Source organism: Cavia porcellus, unplaced genomic scaffold (genome assembly GCF_034190915.1).
Source record: "Cavia porcellus strain 051 isolate PalLab524CR breed Dunkin Hartley unplaced genomic scaffold, mCavPor4.1 scaffold_6, whole genome shotgun sequence".
NCBI classification, from domain to species: Eukaryota; Metazoa; Chordata; class Mammalia; order Rodentia; family Caviidae; genus Cavia; species Cavia porcellus.
Window position 1 is genome coordinate 64,250,001 of NW_026947489.1, and position 17,500 is coordinate 64,267,500.

The 17,500-nt window shown below is 34.5% G+C and overlaps 1 protein-coding gene across 1 annotated transcript in view; it reads left to right on the forward strand.

Moving 5' to 3' along the window:
- Positions 1 to 12,446, forward strand: part of Med13 (mediator complex subunit 13) — a 98,490-nt gene extending 86,044 nt beyond the window's left edge. The window contains exons 24-30 of the mRNA XM_063250879.1: positions 15 to 157; positions 975 to 1,133; positions 1,240 to 1,425; positions 3,953 to 4,101; positions 5,514 to 5,687; positions 7,962 to 8,062; positions 8,487 to 12,446. Coding sequence (XP_063106949.1) covers positions 15 to 157; positions 975 to 1,133; positions 1,240 to 1,425; positions 3,953 to 4,101; positions 5,514 to 5,687; positions 7,962 to 8,062; positions 8,487 to 8,619 — 1,045 coding nt within the window. The 3' untranslated portion in view covers positions 8,620 to 12,446. The remainder of the gene's footprint in view (positions 1 to 14; positions 158 to 974; positions 1,134 to 1,239; positions 1,426 to 3,952; positions 4,102 to 5,513; positions 5,688 to 7,961; positions 8,063 to 8,486) is intronic.
- The last annotated feature ends 5,054 nt before the right edge of the window (positions 12,447 to 17,500 follow it).

Here is a 17,500-nt window from a genome sequence, read left to right on the forward strand (position 1 = left end):
ATCTCACTCAATAGGGCTCGTCGGAAAAAAGGTTCTGCTAGAAGATTTGGTCTACAGAAACTTTGGGAGTGGTGCTTAGGACTTGTACAAATGAGTTCATTACCATGGAGAGTTGTAATTGGCCGTCTAGGAAGGATTGGTCATGGAGAATTAAAAGGTAAAATTGTGTTTTATTTAATTTTAAAATTTGTTTTTTATTCACATAGTGTTTAGACCACATCTGAATGTGTGTGCGGAGTAAAATGTAAATGTTACCAGTACTTCTTATTCCCCCTCATGATGGTGAGGTATTGAGCTGGGGCTTCATGCATAATTGGCAAGCACTGATAGAAGAGCACAGCCCAAACCCAAAACTTTGGGGTTGGGGGGTACTGACATTGAGCCCAGGCCCTTTACACTGAGCTACATTGCTACCATGATTTTTCACATTTACAGAATCTCACTAAATTTCTTAAATTACTCAGGAAATTTGTACTACAACTTGTCATCCTCTTCCTGCAGCCTCGTAGGGGGCTGAGATTATAGACTATCCCAACATAATCAGATGAACTTTTGTTTTTAAGAAGAACCCCATATGTGTAGTTAAGAGCTATTCTTACTTGTCTTTTACTCTTTTCTTTCTACTTGTTAATTCATCTGCTGTTCAGCAGATGGTGATTGAATGTGGTATTCACTAAAGTTAGAGAGACAAAGGATATTGAATTGACATTAACAATAGGATCTTTACCTTGATGGCCCCTTTGAGGAAGACACTATTTTTTGTTTGCTTATCTTTTTGAGACAGGATTTCTTTCACTGCAAATCAGCCTGGCCTCGAACTCAACCTCCCAAGTGCTGGGATTTACAGATGTGCACTACCATACCCAGCTAGACACTAATTTTTAAATAAATATTTATTTTATGTTCTAATCTTGGTTCTGTGTCATAGTTCAGTGCTTTACTTTGTATTTTATTTTAATTGTTGATTCCCACAGACTGGAGCTGTTTGCTGAGTCGTCGAAACTTGCAGTCTCTAAGTAAAAGGCTCAAAGACATGTGTAGAATGTGTGGTATATCTGCTGCAGACTCTCCCAGCATTCTGAGTGCTTGTTTAGTAGCGATGGAACCCCAGGGCTCTTTTGTTATTATGCCAGGTTAGTTATCTTTAGTTTATATCAGAATTAATTCACGTACTTAATTTTAAACTGACATAAAATTTATTCAATTATTTTTACAAAATGTCTCCAATTCTCTTTATAGATTCGGTATCAACAGGTTCGGTATTTGGAAGAAGCACCACTCTAAATATGCAGACATCTCAGCTAAATACCCCACAGGATACATCATGCACTCATATACTTGTGTTCCCTACTTCTGCTTCTGTACAAGTAGCTTCAGCTACTTATACCACTGAAAATTTAGATTTAGCTTTCAATCCTAACAATGGTAGGTGAATTGTTCTTAAGAAGTTGTTTTGGGGGGTTTTGTGGTAGTTCACTTTTTTGGAGATGTGATCTTGCTACATTCCCCAAGTTGTTCTTTGTTTGTGTACCAGGAGTTGAACTGAAGATTACACTTGCAAGGCAGGTGCTTGTGCTGCTGAGCTATATACTCAGCCCCCTCCAAGTTGTTCTTAAACTCCTAGGCTCAAATGATCTTCCTGCCTCAACTCCTCCAAAGTATCTGGGACTGCAAGTGTGTTCTATTATGCACAACCAAAAAAGTTTTTTAAATACGATACCTGCACAGAAGAGGAGAAGGCCATGTGATAGAAGCAGAAGGTTGCAAGGTCAGAGGAAGAAGATGCTACAACTTTGGAAGCTGAGGAAGGTCATGAGCCAGTGCATATATAATTCTAGATACTAGAAAAGACCACGAAGCTGATTCTTTTTTTTTTTTTTAATTTTATTTAAGGAGAAAAAGAAAAAAAACATAAAAAGGGTACAAGTTATACAGAATTTCAGAAAAAAAATAAACAGGAAATCACTAGTTAATGGATTACATATTGTCATCTTAGAAATATTTGTTCAAGTTATAAAGTAAAAGCTTATATAGTGGACATTCAAACAGTGAGACCAAACAGTTCTGTTCAGTGATCCAACAAAACTCAGTAATATCATTGTCTATCTTATACATTTAAATATACATGCAGTTATATCATTTAGAGCACTTTCTTTTCCTCTCTTTTGTACAATGACTATTACACATTACGAAGCTGATTCTTCCCTTGGTCTTGTAGAGGGAATGTTGCCCTGTTGGAACTAAGGTGGTTTTTGTTTCTGTTTTTCAGTCGGATTTTATTTGTACATTTTAGATATACATAAAGATCACATTCATCATTAGAGAATTTGTACCTGGACATGATACAACTTTTTTTTTTTTAATCTTTTTGAGACAGGGTCTCACTACGCAGTTCAGGCTGACCTTGGGCTCACTTTGTAGCCCAGGCTGGTCTTGAACTTGCAACAGTCTACCTGCCTCAGGCTTCCTGAGTGCTGGGATTACAGGAGTGTGCCACCATGCTCGGCGACATGATATAACTTGATTCTTCTTTTTTCCCATTTCCCTACCCACCCTTCAGCCTCTCCTCTCTCCATTTATAAAAGCTTTCTTTCTAATTTTCTTTTTTTCATGTTTTTTTTTTTAACTCCCTCTATTCCCCTCCCCCTTTGAACATTTTCTTCCTATTTCACAGTATCTATTATACTTTTTGGTCCTTATTTATACTTTTGGTTTCTCACACCATAGAAACAATTCAGTATTTACATATGTGTGTCCAAAATATTAAGAGTATAGTCTCAAGGTGCACTCATTTACCTAGAATTGTCTCGAGCTTGTCCTTCTGTTTTTTTTTTTTTTATTTTTATTTTTATTTTTTATTTTTTGGTGCCTGGGATCGAACTCACAACTTGGGTTTGCCAAACAGGCAATTAATGCCACTGAGCTAAATCCCTGGCCCCCGAGCTTATCATTCTTTATGGCAGAGTAACTGCTAGAACTAGTTTTAGACTTGTTACCCCTGAGCTAGTAAATGTTTGTTGCCTTATAACAATAAGTGTATGGTAATTTAAATTGAGTCACATCAGACTCTTCTAGCTTATAGATATCGGAACTAAGGCAGTAATTGATCATCAAGTGTTTATAGATGTTTATGCTTTAGCTTTTGAATTGTCTGTACTAAAGTTTCTTGCTCATTTTATTTATTAATGTCTTGATTTGCCAAAATAGTGTTTTTATATAAACTGCCAGAATAAGGACATAGCTTTTGGTGAACCTTGGAGGTTTTATTTAGTAGAAAAGAAAATAATACTCTATTATTACTTTGAGATTCCTTAGAAAATGTCAGATTGTCAACATCACACTTACTATTTTAGTTCTTTATAATTTGAATATTTCACATAATAAAGAAGGGTATTAATTGTAAATAGTGCCATTTTAAGTACATTTTCACTAAATACTGTATTTTTTTTTGTATTAGTATTGTGCTCTGACAGATTACATATGTAATCGCTTAAAAGATCCTCCATTTGTTATTTTAAAAGTTCTAGAGACGTCCAGAATCAGCTTCATTGGGTTAAAAGTCAAGATGTCAGCAAGATTCTTTCAAAAAGAAAGAAGAGGACTTCTGTTATTACAGGGTTTAATTGCTTAATCTAGAATAATTTCCCCACCTGCAGATTCTTAGCTTGATGACATCTACAAAATCTTTTACGATAACATATCCATAAATTCTTGGAATTATAACATGAACATCTTTTGGGTGCCATTATTCATAACCGTATATGTCCGCTTATACCTTATTGATATGGCTGTTAGTATAATACTTGGCACATGATAATGTAATTCTTGGCACATGATACTCAGGAAATGTTGATTAAATTAACCTATTTTGGTTAGCATTTGTTTTAAACTGTTATTGTGAATGACCATGAGATACAGAAAACAGAGTATTTAATTTCTTTCTCCTGTATAGATGGAGCAGATGGAATGGGTATCTTTGATTTATTAGATACACCAGATGATCTTGATCCTGATATCATTAATATCCTTCCTGCATCTCCGACTGCATCTCCTGTACATTCTCCAGGATCTCATTACCCTCATGGAGGTGATACTGGCAAGGTAATCCTGTTACAGAAATTCAGTTTATGTAAATGTCATTCATTCCTGTAGTAAGGGATTACTAGATAAATGAAGCACTATTTTTTCCTTGCAAATGAGATTAACAGTATATTCATATACTTCTGCTCTATGAATATGTTGATGACTACATTTTGTAGAATTTCTAACACTCTGCATTCCCTGAATCTATAATTTTCTAAATTGCTTGGCGTTACCTACTTCACCATAGTTTCAGTTATAACAGCATCATTGAAAATCAGTGTCTGCTAGAAACCTTACCATTCATAATAGGGCTATGACAAGAAACATAATAACAAACACTAATTTCTGATAAGGACAGATAAAATGACCATCTTGCTCTTTTATTTTTAGCAATTACAGAAGTAGGCTGTATTACACTTTTGTTTGAAGTCATAGGTGAGCTTCATTGATTGATAGTAAAATTGTAAATAGTGACTATTTTAGTATGCATATGTTCAGAATTTACCTTTTAGAAATAGGGAAGAATCTTTGTTCAGTTTTATCTTGTATACCTTCCTTTCAACTGCAAGAAATGCATATATTGAAATATGTACGGATATGCATAACGTATCAGTAATCCTGCCACTTTAATAAAAGTTTTTACTTTTAACAAATTACTTTCCCCCACACACACACACAGCTTTCAAATAAGAATGATGAGCTTCTTAATATTACTTTGTTAATATGCCATCACTTGCTATTGCTATGTCATTCCCAAAAGGCTGGACATTTAAAGATTTTTTTCTGTTAATATGTACTGATATATTGAATACTTTCATGCATATTCTTTTATTCTAGTTCATTAAAATAAATACCAAAAAATACACATTTAGTAGTCTTTTCATGTTGGCTTGATGCTTTCCAAAACACTACACATTAATTATATTTTACAGTAATGGTAGATGAATAAATCTAAATTGACACTACTTTTCGAATTGGAGTATGACTGTCAAGACTTAGTTGAGGTACTATTAGGAATTAAATTAGAAATTTCATTCACCATTTTATATTTTTCACTTAAAAGTTAAGGCTTACGTTGGCATAATACTAACTTGCAAAATAGTGGGTGTATTCATTTATGTAACATACAGCATTGGTTTTTTTATTTTTTGTTTTTGATTCAGGGTCTTATTAGGTAGTCTAGGCTGGCCTTAATCTTGCTATTCTCTTGCCTCATCTTTCTAAGTGCTAGGATTGTAGGTATGCATCACCATGCTCAGTTTAAAGCTCGTTCTTTTAATTATTGTTACTGTTGAGTTAATATTCTTCAATATTTTGTTAATTGATGTCATAAATTGAGGCTCAGTGTCATAAGCCCTTTTATATCTAGTGCTGATTGATATCCAGGGACATTGAATGAACTAATACACTTCTAATTTTGTCTTTCTAAGGGTCAGGGTACTGATCGGCTACTTTCAACAGAATCTCATGATGAAGTAACTAATATTCTTCAGCAGCCATTGGCCCTTGGATACTTTGTATCAACTGCCAAAGCGGGTCCATTACCTGACTGGTTCTGGTCAGCATGTCCTCAAGCACAATATCAATGTCCCCTTTTTCTTAAGGTATTACTGTTTCTGTGCCTATTCCCAACTAATCCTAATTGATAACTTGATTCTAGGAAATATAGAAGTGACAACTAAATTCTGAATTCTGAGGTGCATATATGACTGAAGAGTATCACAATGAAAATTGTCTAGTTATGAAACAACTGTGGTTTTTAAATTAGTTGTATTAAATTTTATTTATTTATTTATTTATTTTTTTGGTCTTTTTGAGACAAGTTCTCAAGCTGCAGGTCAGTCTGGCTTCGAACTCACTTTGTAGCCAGATTGGCCTCGAATTCAAAGTGATCCTCCTGCCTCAGGCTTTGGAGTGCTAGGATTACCACAATGCCCGGCTTATACTTTATTCTTAAACTCCTGAAACTCTCACTTATAATAATAATTCTAACTGCACATACTCAAGTTCAGAGCAGCAAGAAGTCATCTCTTTCTACCTAACATTCTCATTTTTCTAGGTGAACAGATTTAAGTTCAGAAAACCTCACCCGACCAAAGTTACAAATTGATAAGAGACTCAAGATTAAAACCTATAGCTGTGATTACAGTATCATTTTCAAAGTTATACTATACTCTCCATTGTGCTGCATTTTTTCAGGATTAGGAGTCACAGCTTTTGTAATACTCTTGATTTTTAATTTAATTTTCTCACTCAAGAGTACTCTCTAGCTTTATGTATTGTTGACATATTATTGAGTGGTTTTTAAATAATGAGATTCTCAGACCTAGTGATTTATTTTATCAAAACATTAAAGGCTCTGAAAAATACCAGTAAATAACATTGTTTACCTTACCTTTCCCATATTTATTTTAATACACATTATACATGTAAGAAAAGCACTGTGTAACACCTATTTATAGCTTATGACCTTAGTGTTTCAGGACACATTTTTTAGGAAACACTACTTTACAAAAAGTCCAAAGGACTATCCAGATTCTTTTCTACTCGATATTTATTTACAGAGAGGATAGTGTAAAGTGTGCATTCAACCTCAGATACAGTGTAACAAGATTAGGACTTCTGATTCTGAATTACCAGGTAAGGCATAATTTACCATAATTTTTTGTTCACCTTTTCTCTATACATCCCATTTTAGTTCTGTCTTATAAGAAATAAAACAATCTAATATATTTCTCTTTGCTTAGAAAAACAGTGGGTTGTTATCGAGTTAAAAATCATTTTATCATTAACAGCACTTTCTAATCAATTTATAGTGATACCATGTGGGACTGTTTATAACTCATGAATCAAGATTGTATACATAGTTCAAACATTTACATCTTTATAGTTACAGTCTTCAGTATGCTACACAAAAAAGTTACAGAATGAGATCTACCAGAAGTGAATACTACTACTGTGTTGTTACAGCTTTTTATATATATTGACTTATAAACAGCTATTATATATATTGACTTATAAGCAAAATGATTCAAATGATTAAAAGTGAAGAAGAGCCCGTTTCTCCCACTGTCCACATATTTATTTAAATGAATGTGATAGTTTATAATTCTATCATAAAATTTATTGTGCACAGAATGCACCTGTGTACTGTTCTAGGGTGTTAACAGTTCAACCAAAGGCAGCAGTTCATAGTGATTGCAAACCTCTTACAGCTTTTAGTGATGAAAGCCTGTTGCACCATGTGTGCCATCAGTTGGCCACTATTGGTTTATACATACTTTGTAAGTAAAATGTTTGCGTGTGCTTGCTTCTGTTTAGTGCTTAGATATAAGTGTATCAGCCTAATTAAGTTCTGTGTAATCTAAGGACAGAGTGCACTTGGGTTTATGTTTATTGCTCCTGAAACATTTTACTTTAAATATCCAAGCAAGTTAGAAAATGTTTGGAAATCCTCTGTAAGGATTATTGTGAAACCTTAAAAACTATAGCTAAGTCCGAAAGTAGTGGCATACTCCTGTAATCCCAGCATTTGCAAGGCTGAGGCAGGAAAATCGTTTGCAAGTTCCAGCGTGGGCTACAAAGTGAGCCCAAAGCTAGCCTGAACTGCATGACCAGGCTCTGTCTCAAAAAATAGCTATAGCTAAAGAAAAGGAAATAGGAAGATTCAGTATGAGTTTGCACTTAAAAATTACTTCAGTAATGAATTACTAGGCAAGGAGAACAGACATTATCTATTATAGTGGCTCCAGTCATACACAGTTCTAAAAGATGTATTTATTTCACCAAGGAAGGAAGATATATATGATACATTGAGAGACTTAAGGTAAATCTAAATTTGTCCCATATGGTTGTCTGATCACCTGTTAACTTTTTAGGCCTCTTTGCACCTCCACGTGCCTTCAGTGCAATCTGACGAGCTGCTTCACAGTAAACACTCCCACCCACTTGACTCAAATCAGACTTCCGATGTCCTCAGGTACAGCTCTTTATTTTTGTGTTCTCCCTTTGCAACTTGAAAAAATGTGTTGGTTCTTAGATATTTTTAATGAGTTTGTTTTTATGTTTTTGAGTCTTTAGATGAATTGTGTTATTCAGAATGTTTTTTTCAAAATTACATTATTCTGAATAAATCCTTTCTAACATCAGTAATCTACTTTCATGTTTTTGGGACTTGGGGAGGGGATATGAAAAAATAAATCTTTTATCACTGAGCTATGCTTTCAACCTGACAGTAATAATTTATATGAAATTAGTTACCTAATTTTTCCTGAGGACTCTCTATTCTCTATCTTCTATTCTTTTTAAAGGTGACTGAATCTTAGATAACCATAATTAAAAACTAATTCCAAAATCTATAGTGGAAATAGGAACGTGACTTACAAAGTTTATTTGCTTTTTAGGTTTGTTTTGGAACAGTACAATGCACTCTCCTGGCTAACCTGTGACCCTGCAATCCAGGACAGACGCTCATGTCTCCCAATTCATTTTGTGGTGCTGAATCAGTTATATAACTTTATCATGAATATGCTGTGATCTTTATTTGTTGGAACTGTGCAAGAAAGAGTGAGAAAAGAATATTTTGCTGCAGGATTACGTTATTTCTCAGTGAAAGTCATTTGTGATGGGGTCTAATTCTTATTACTTCAACAAATATTGTTTTGACTTGGGGGAGGGGCTATAACCCTGCTATTTTTCACTGACTGTACCGAACTCTTTAGGATGATGACTGATCATACAAAACGTATTATAACACTTTCGTAGCAAAAATTAATTTTTTTCCAGTCACAGTATTTGTGAAGAGTAATGAGCCATAGTACCCAGTCATGTTAAATGAATATTAAAAGCATGGAGAGGAAACATGAGGAACAATGAATTCCAACATACGGCTTTAGAACATCAAGGTGTTCTTGTATTGGATTATAGTATCTAGTATTCAAAAATGCCTGCATCTCTTATTTATTGTAAGTTTTTAATGTATAAATTGTCTTATATTTCTTAACCTCTTTTATAAAAATTTTCCTAGAAGGTTTATATTGCCTTCTTGCTTTAAAGCAATTGGTCTAAAATATATGTAATCGTCTTAATTAAAAAGTTACAGTAGGGTTGCTTTTAGAGTATTATTTTTTTGTAAGGGGGTGGGTGGGACAGTAAATTTGTATTGTCTCGATGTACAGTTTAATGGGGATAGAGGGGGAATAATGTCCATACCATTGTGTGTGGAGGATTTACAGCTAAGCTGTAGTTGCAGAGTACATGTACAGTAATGAAGTTCACTGTGTTTATAAAATGAAAAGGTACCGGGTCTTACAGCATTTTATATATCACACCTTTACAGAATAACATGATGGCAATATACAAGTGATATTGTTAGGTGGTTTAACTTAGAATAAATTGAGAATTCTTCAGTTATATTTTGTACTATGGTTTAGGGCTATGACTAATATTTCAGGCCATTTCCAGTGAAAGAAAGTTAGTTTTACAAGAAAAACATTTGCTACTGAATGCTTAAACTAATTTTGGTGTTAAATGTTACATGCTTAAATTTTTTTTGTTTTAACAGTGGCATATTTAGGCATGGAAATATTATTAATTACAAAATTTATCTTCAGGATCTGCTATAAGATTGAAATTTAGCCCAGCTCTAGACATTTTACGAATTATTTTAAGAGCAGTCACTCTTGATTGTTTGACTTTTTTTTTTTTTTTAAATTAAAGATTGGGAATGTGTGTGAGAGTATGCATATGTATGAGTGTGTGTGTGCAATCAAACTGTGGTGTAAATAGATTCTCAGTGAATTCTGGTATTCAGACTCTCTTCCACTAGTGAAAGAATCATTTTCTAAACTTAAACCTGTTTCCCTTTGCCTTTTTATTTATTAATTTTCTTGGTTTGGAGATGGCAGTCCCAAACACCAGAGTCTGTACTTTTTTATAACACAGCTCAAATTAAGGTAGGGCATATGCCAAGGAGGGTCTCACCTCCCTAAAGAAGGGACTTGAATTTTAGGGACTTTAATTCACCCCTTCCTTCAATACAGTTTTCCTTCTTGTTTGCACATGCCAAGATAACTGCTTTTCTGCAGGCTTTACCCCCTTGAAAAATTCTTTCTACAGTGCTGCTCACCAGAGAGCCCAAGTTAGTCTCAACTTATATTGCTGACTTCAATTCACAGTCACCAAGTCTACCTATCTTTCTTGGAAGCAGTCTAGCAAAATTCCTGTTTATATGTTCATTAGTTAACCAAAAGGAAAAGATAAATTGTATTTACAAAACTTTGTTTTTTTTGTTTTTTTTTTTTACTGAAACTTGTTTTGTAATTACTATATGCTTAACATAAATATCATTTTCTTATGAACAGTATAAATTAAAATTGTGTGAATGAAAACATTAGCAAGTCTTATTTTTTCTATAAAGAAAACAAAACTGGTGACAACGGCTTTCAGTCATTTACTCAAGATTACAATGAAATCCTAAAGGTCAGCATATTTTGATACTAAATGTAGAGATCATACCTCTGCATTTATTTTTGAATTATGCTAACAACCACAGATTATGTTGGCATGTTTTCTTTTATACTTTCTAAAAAAAATCTTGTCTGAGATTTGAGGGAAATATGCTTATTTGCAATTTCTATAAAAAATTATTTTTTATGTATTTTGCTCAATAGTGACTTTAAAAAGTAAAAGCTATATTCTCAGTTGTTTAAAATCACTAACCTACGGTAACCACACCTCAGTTGAAAACAGATTTTAAACAATTATTCCCTGAGAGTTTCTTTTGTATTGAGCCATAAGAAGGGAACCCATGAACAAATTCCTTTTTTTATCTGGGAATCAGGGAATAGTTCCTAAATATACAAAAGTTACTGATACAATATTTTTTTGTTCCCTTCATATGCAGTTCATACAAAATAGAAAAATTTTAAATAGCCATTTGGAAAGGTGAATTGACTTCAGAAAAAAGAAAATAAGCCTTTTGTGTAGGATGATGAATCTGACTAATGTACTGTCACAGACAAGTATTGGTAGTTTTTTATTTGAATAGGTAAGCAAAATATACTTTTATTACCAGTGAATTACCAACACTTTGACTTCTTTGTTATAGTGCTAATGTCTATTTTTTGTGAAGTTATCCATTATGAAGCAGGGTGGAAGTTCAGTATTTTGGCATTTAAAAAGTTTAGTTATATAATGTCTGCTTCCAGCTAGTGAGAAACATCTAGCCATACCTTTCTTATGCAAGCCATTCAGTTATCAGGACTGTGAATTAACACTGTATGAATAAATTTCTGTACACCTTATTGTTTGGCCGAAAGGCCACCAAGTGTACTTATATGTAATCCTTAAATTTTAAAGTAGCTGTAATTTTTAAATATTTCTAAACTTTTCTTAAACCACTAAAATTAAGCTCTTACTACTTAGTCAATTATCTCAGCTGTATTCATACTCAGTTGTCAGTATGGCACAGATTACTGTATTAAAATATTCTCTTTTCGTCTTCATATTTACCTTCTGAGGTAATTTTTTAACTTAATGTGTTACTACAAAGATTTGCAGATCTTTAATCAAGCACTATGTTAATACTGTAATATCAAAATACTATGTTGCATTATTTAAAATGTTCAAATTGAATAGCGTAAAAGGAAGTTTTCAAATGCTATATTGCATCATATAATTTGCTACTCATCCACTATGGCATTGCATTTTAGTCTTATTAATACATTTAATGTTGCATGAGTGATATTTTGGTCTGGGTTTCCTCTTTTAAGATTTTAGTTTGTCTAAATTAAGGAAAGATGTTCTTAACAATACTACATTTTTATTTTGTGCACCCCCCAATCAGCTGGAAATCTTAACCTCTTGGGTTTTCTTGGTGGTTTAATGGGCCCAGAACTGTGGTTTAAATTTTTATATATGTATTTTATTTTTTGTGAAGTATAAATTTGAAAACTGGATTTGGGACCTAAATACTCCTCAGGTTGACATATTCATTTAGTTTTAAAATAGCTTTAGTTTTCAAGGTAAACTGGATTTGTGGACCTTAAAGTTCCTGAGTTTAAACTACAAGTTGTAACGTCATCACTGGATACGTCAGCGTCACCCTTTTCCAACTGCGCGGTCACTTTATGAAGGGGCGTCTTAAAGCTGCTGTTGTAGCAGTGACATTCAATATGGTCCAATTGCTTTTCTTTTTAACGTGACAAAAAAAAAAAGGAACAAACACTATTGCTGCCGAATGCCATAACACTGAGTTGTACAAATTGTGATTGAGGAAATGAAAAAGGTTTATACTTTTTAAAAAAAAAAAAACAAAAAAAAAACCAAAACTTCAAATGGAATAAATTATTCACGAAGCCTTCCTTGTGGTGTCTCATTCTGTTGAAGTATTTTCATCTTCAGTTACTGTAAGAGCAATATTCATAACATTTATATAAAGAACAGCATGCCTAGAAGTTGATAAATGTACTTTTGAGCGTTTTATGTTAAAGAAGATTTTAATCACTAAGCAGCATACAATATGTAGGACAAATATTTGTGGATTGTTTTAGACTTCAAGCTGATCTAGCGTTAATGTTCTAGTCCAAACAAGGTATTTCCAAGTACAGCTAGGCTCTGTTCTTTTCAATCACATAAATGTGTTTGAAGCATATGAAAAATGTTTAGGTATGAATAATCCATCAAAAATAATTTCGCTCAAGTCTTGTAATCAGCTGTTTAAAATATTGTTTAGACCTAGCTCACTAATACCATACTTGAGCATTATCTGATCATTTTCAAAATTTCTGCCTGTAAATTATAATATTCACACTTCGTATTTTAAATTACTTTCTGCTTCACAGATTACCTGTAATCTGTTTCTGCCTTTTTCACTATAATCTTATGTGTCACTAAAAATAACTATGCAAATCAAGGTATTTGTTTAGGTAGGGTTAGAACTGCACAAAGCTTTTCTATTGGTAGTTTTCATTATTGGAAGCCAGTATCTGGAAAATTCTGTTGAATATTTTACCAAAGGGTGTACATTTTTTCTTCCATAGTTTAAAGCAGCCAACTTGTTTATACTATGTAAGATACTGATACTTGTTAAGAATTCAAACTAGCCAAGCAGATGTTGTAACATCTATTTTTCCAGCACTCTAGGAAGCTCAGGCAGAAGGATCAAATGTTAGTGCCCAGCCTGAGCTAAGATTGTAGTTCAGTGCAGAGGTCCTGGGTTCACTTCCCATTGCTAAATAAGACTGCCTAATTAGAACTAGTTTCCTACTGTAAGCAAATACGTATTTTGGGATTCAGACCCATGTACTCCATCTTGACATAATCCAGGACTTTGAAAGACCTAAGTGTTAGTCTTGTTCCTTGAGAATCTCCCTTGCACGTTTTCTGCTTGAGTTCTTAATATGAATTTCTTTTGGATGAACTCTAGGTTGAAAGATAAAAATACATGAAATGTGAGCATTTTGAAAGGCAATAGAAGGAATTAGTTACTTGTGGGAATTAAGATCCATAGTCTATATAAATGTTTAATAAAGTAATGAGTTAATACTAGTTTTTAGTTTGAAGTATAAACACATTGTATTTCTAGAATGAAAATAGTACCATGTTCTCACAATTTTTTGCTTATCACATATGCCTGAAATAGCACTATTAAAATTCCAAAATGCTTCATGTATTGTCCTGTGCCTGCTTCATGTGTAATCTAGCACTGGAACTGAAGCAGGATAGCAAGTCTGAACTCAGCTAGAGCAACTTAATGAGATCCTGTCTCAAAAATTTTTAAAAAGAACTGTGAGATGAAGTAGAGTGAAAATTCCCTGGGTTCAATCCCCACTACCACGAAACAACAAAAAATGGCGGCATGTGGTGGTCATTATCTATATTTGAGAAATGTATAGGCAAAAAAGTCACTCGGGGTAAAGTTACAAATAGAGTTTGAACCATACTCAAGTCATTTGGGGTAAATAACCTTTGGAAAAATGCTTGTTTCCAGGAAAACATGGATTATTAGTGGAAACCATTATCTGTCAAGCATATTAAATGAATATGTACAGGGTTTGCTTAACATCTTGTAACGTCTTGCTAGAGATGTTATAACAATTTCACTGTTAACAAGTGCCTTTCCCCTATGAACAACAGTTAGAATGCCAAGTCTGCTGGGCATGGTGGTGCATTCCTGTAAACCCAATACTCAGGAGGCTGAGGCAGGAATGATTGCTGTGAATCTGAGGCCAATATAGCAAGACCCTGTGTCCTCCAAAAAAGATGTCAAGGATCTACAGGGTACTGTTATTTAACCAGTTTACATAAAAGCAGTGGAGTCTCTTCTTGGTAAATGCAGTATACTTTTGTTCTTTCTGCTGTACTTTCTGTACTTGTTACAGAAAACTAAAGCAAGCATGTCCACCCGTGGACCTGCTGAAGTGTAAACCAACATAAGAGGGTTTTAGCAATGCTTTCCATAGCTTGATTGTGTAGTGTAGACTAAGGGGTAATAACTGAATACTCTGAGTGCAGTGCAAATCAGTGTTAGCCCTGCCACCTGTTGTTGCTACACAGATTGAAACCTGCATGCATCAGACATAACGTGCTTATGCAAGTTGGCAAGTAAGACAGCAATTACTGTTAATAGTATTTCAGCCTACCTGTGTGTGTGTGTGTGTCCGTGAACACAGGTGTTCATTAAGTAGACATGTCAGTTCTTTTAATTATGTAGGTGGGTCATGGTCTCCTGCAATACAGGTTAAAATACAGAAGCAAACAAAGATTTTACTGTTTGTGTATATTAAATATATTGTATGTGCTACCCCAGACAATTTCTCTTCACTCGTTGTGGCCCAAGTAAAGTTTGGACACTCAGTCTAAAGATGCCCTGCATACCTCTCCAGCTTTATTAAGTGTCAGTCTGCTCTGTTCTCTTTGCAGCCTCTTAGGTATTAGGTGTTCACTGAAAACCCCATGATTATTTCTTTAAGGCTGCCTTTTATCCACATTTTTCCCAGATCAGGTTACCATGTTAGATACTTGTAATACCGTGTGTGAATCCTGCATAGTTTTTCAGTTTATAATTGAATGATTAAAGTGCAGTAAAAGACATTGACATCAATGTCCCTCCCCAACTTCAAATAGATTTATACCATCATTCTTGCTACTTTGCACAGCAATTCTGAGAATCCTTTTTCATGGTGTTTTTACAAGTTATCAGAAATGTAGCTGCCAAGTGCCATCCAGTGGGAAGACAGTTCATCTATTTACTGGATGTAGTCCTGTGTGACTGACGCTTTTCCCTAAAGTCAGGACGATAATGAAAGGTAAACATTCTCAGTCAGTTCAGGACATTGAGGCAGTCACAACTGTGCAACTAGAGCTATGAAAGAACTTGCAGAAATGTTTCAGAAAATGAGCGGTATGGTAAGTAAAGTGGGTGGGGATATTACAAAGTCTTTCATTGTAATATTTAAATTTAAATATTCATACATTTGATCACTCCTTGTGTCTCCAGAATCCAATATAACACCAGCATTGTAGGATAGCATCTAAATATTTTTTAATGTTTGAAAATTGACAGGGAGGGAGGAGAATAAAAAAATAAAAATTGACATTGTGGTAAGCCTCAAACTACAAAATTTAACTGTCATGGGTTTTGCAAATCCATGTGTTGTAACAATTTGGATTATTGGATTAGAATTCCTTTATTATTATCTGGCTGTGACTCTGGCAAAACATCTAACTTTCCACCTCTCATAATTTCAATTTGTTCATTTGTAAATGAACAGAAGTAACTGTACTTTTGTAACCAGCTTTGTGAACCTCCAAAGAAATTACAAAAAAACTTTGAAAATAAAGGTATGAAGTCTAACATACTATGTTCCCTAGACAACTCAAATCCAGAATGAAGGCCTGGAAAAAAAGATGCTTAACAGCAGCAAAAAGGATTTTTAATGTTTCTAAGAAGAGTAAGAATGGATGAGATATGAAGAGGGAAAAGCAGTACTTAGCTTTATTTCTTTTTACTCAATATTTTAAAAATTCATGAAGGGAAGATGTAGTTACGTGGTAGAGGTTTTGCCAGGGGTGTGTGAAGCCCTATGTTTGATTCTCAGCATCCCTTCCCAAGATCAGCTTAAACCTTTCATCTCTGAAAGGTAAGTAACACAAGATGGAATTCAAACCTGAAATAGTTAACTGATTTCTACCAGTTACAAGTCATCCAGCTGCTAAACACTTTACTACTTTGGCATAGTTGACCCTAAAAGCCAGATGTGATAGTGTGTTACTATGATGCCAGCATTTTGGGAGGCTTGAGCCCACTCTGGGCAATATAGTTATTTAGTAAGGCCCTGCCTCAAAAAGAGTTTGCTAGGGCTGGGGATTTAGCTCAGCGGCATAAGCGCCTGCCTTGCAAGCAGGCAGTTTAAGTTCGATCCCCAGTACCGATAAAAAGGAAAAAGACAAAAGTTTGCTAAGATTCTGGATTAAGCCCCTGCAACATAGTCATAAAGATTAAAATCTCCAGGTCCACACAATTTGTACCATGGTTACAATTCCAGAAGTGGTGTGGAAAATTGAAAGGTGCCTAAAGATTGAAAATGGGTAACTTGGGGCTGGGGATTTAGTTCAGCGGCATAAGCGCCTGCCTTGAAAGCAGACAATTGTGAGTTCAATCCCTGGTACCGGTAAAAACGAAAAAGCCAAAAAAAAAAAAAAAAAAAAGGGTAACTTTGCTAGTTTTTAAAGTTTTCATACAGCCGCGAAACTTGCAAAGCTGGTATGGTTTCACTAAAACCTTGTATAATAAAAGTTAATACTGTACACATTGTAAGATACAAATCTCTGACCATTAGCCCGCAGTCTACTGAGAAACAGTTGTGTAAATACAATTAGTTGGCTAAAGACCCTAAAGAGGCATGGCTCCTTGTGCATTGTATATACAAGAGGGAGTAATTGAAATTAACCTCATTTTTTTTTCCACAGAAAACACACTGACAGATTATAGCAGTGGTGACAAACCTTTAAGAGCTTTTAACGATACTAGCAGCCTGCTGCAGCATGTATGCTGCCAATTTGCCATCACTAGATTATGGCAATGAACAATCAGGATATGCAAGAAGGCTTCAACCTTTAGACCAGTAACTCAGCCAGAGTAAAATGCTGTACTCTTCGTCAGGGGCATAGAAAACATGATCCCTGACCTCAAAACACTCACTTTTGGGTTTGATAAAGTGAGATGTGTAAAGTAATATGGCTGTGGTTGGAGGAAGCCAGGATGTCTTGGGAACATGAAGGAGAGGGATACCTAATATAGGGAAGGGGAGGTATTTTGTCAAAGAAAGGGTACTTAGCAAGGGAATGTTGGAAATGAAATTTAAAAGGTACATAGGAGGTCAAGTGTCGGGACACACATCTGTAATCCCAGCAC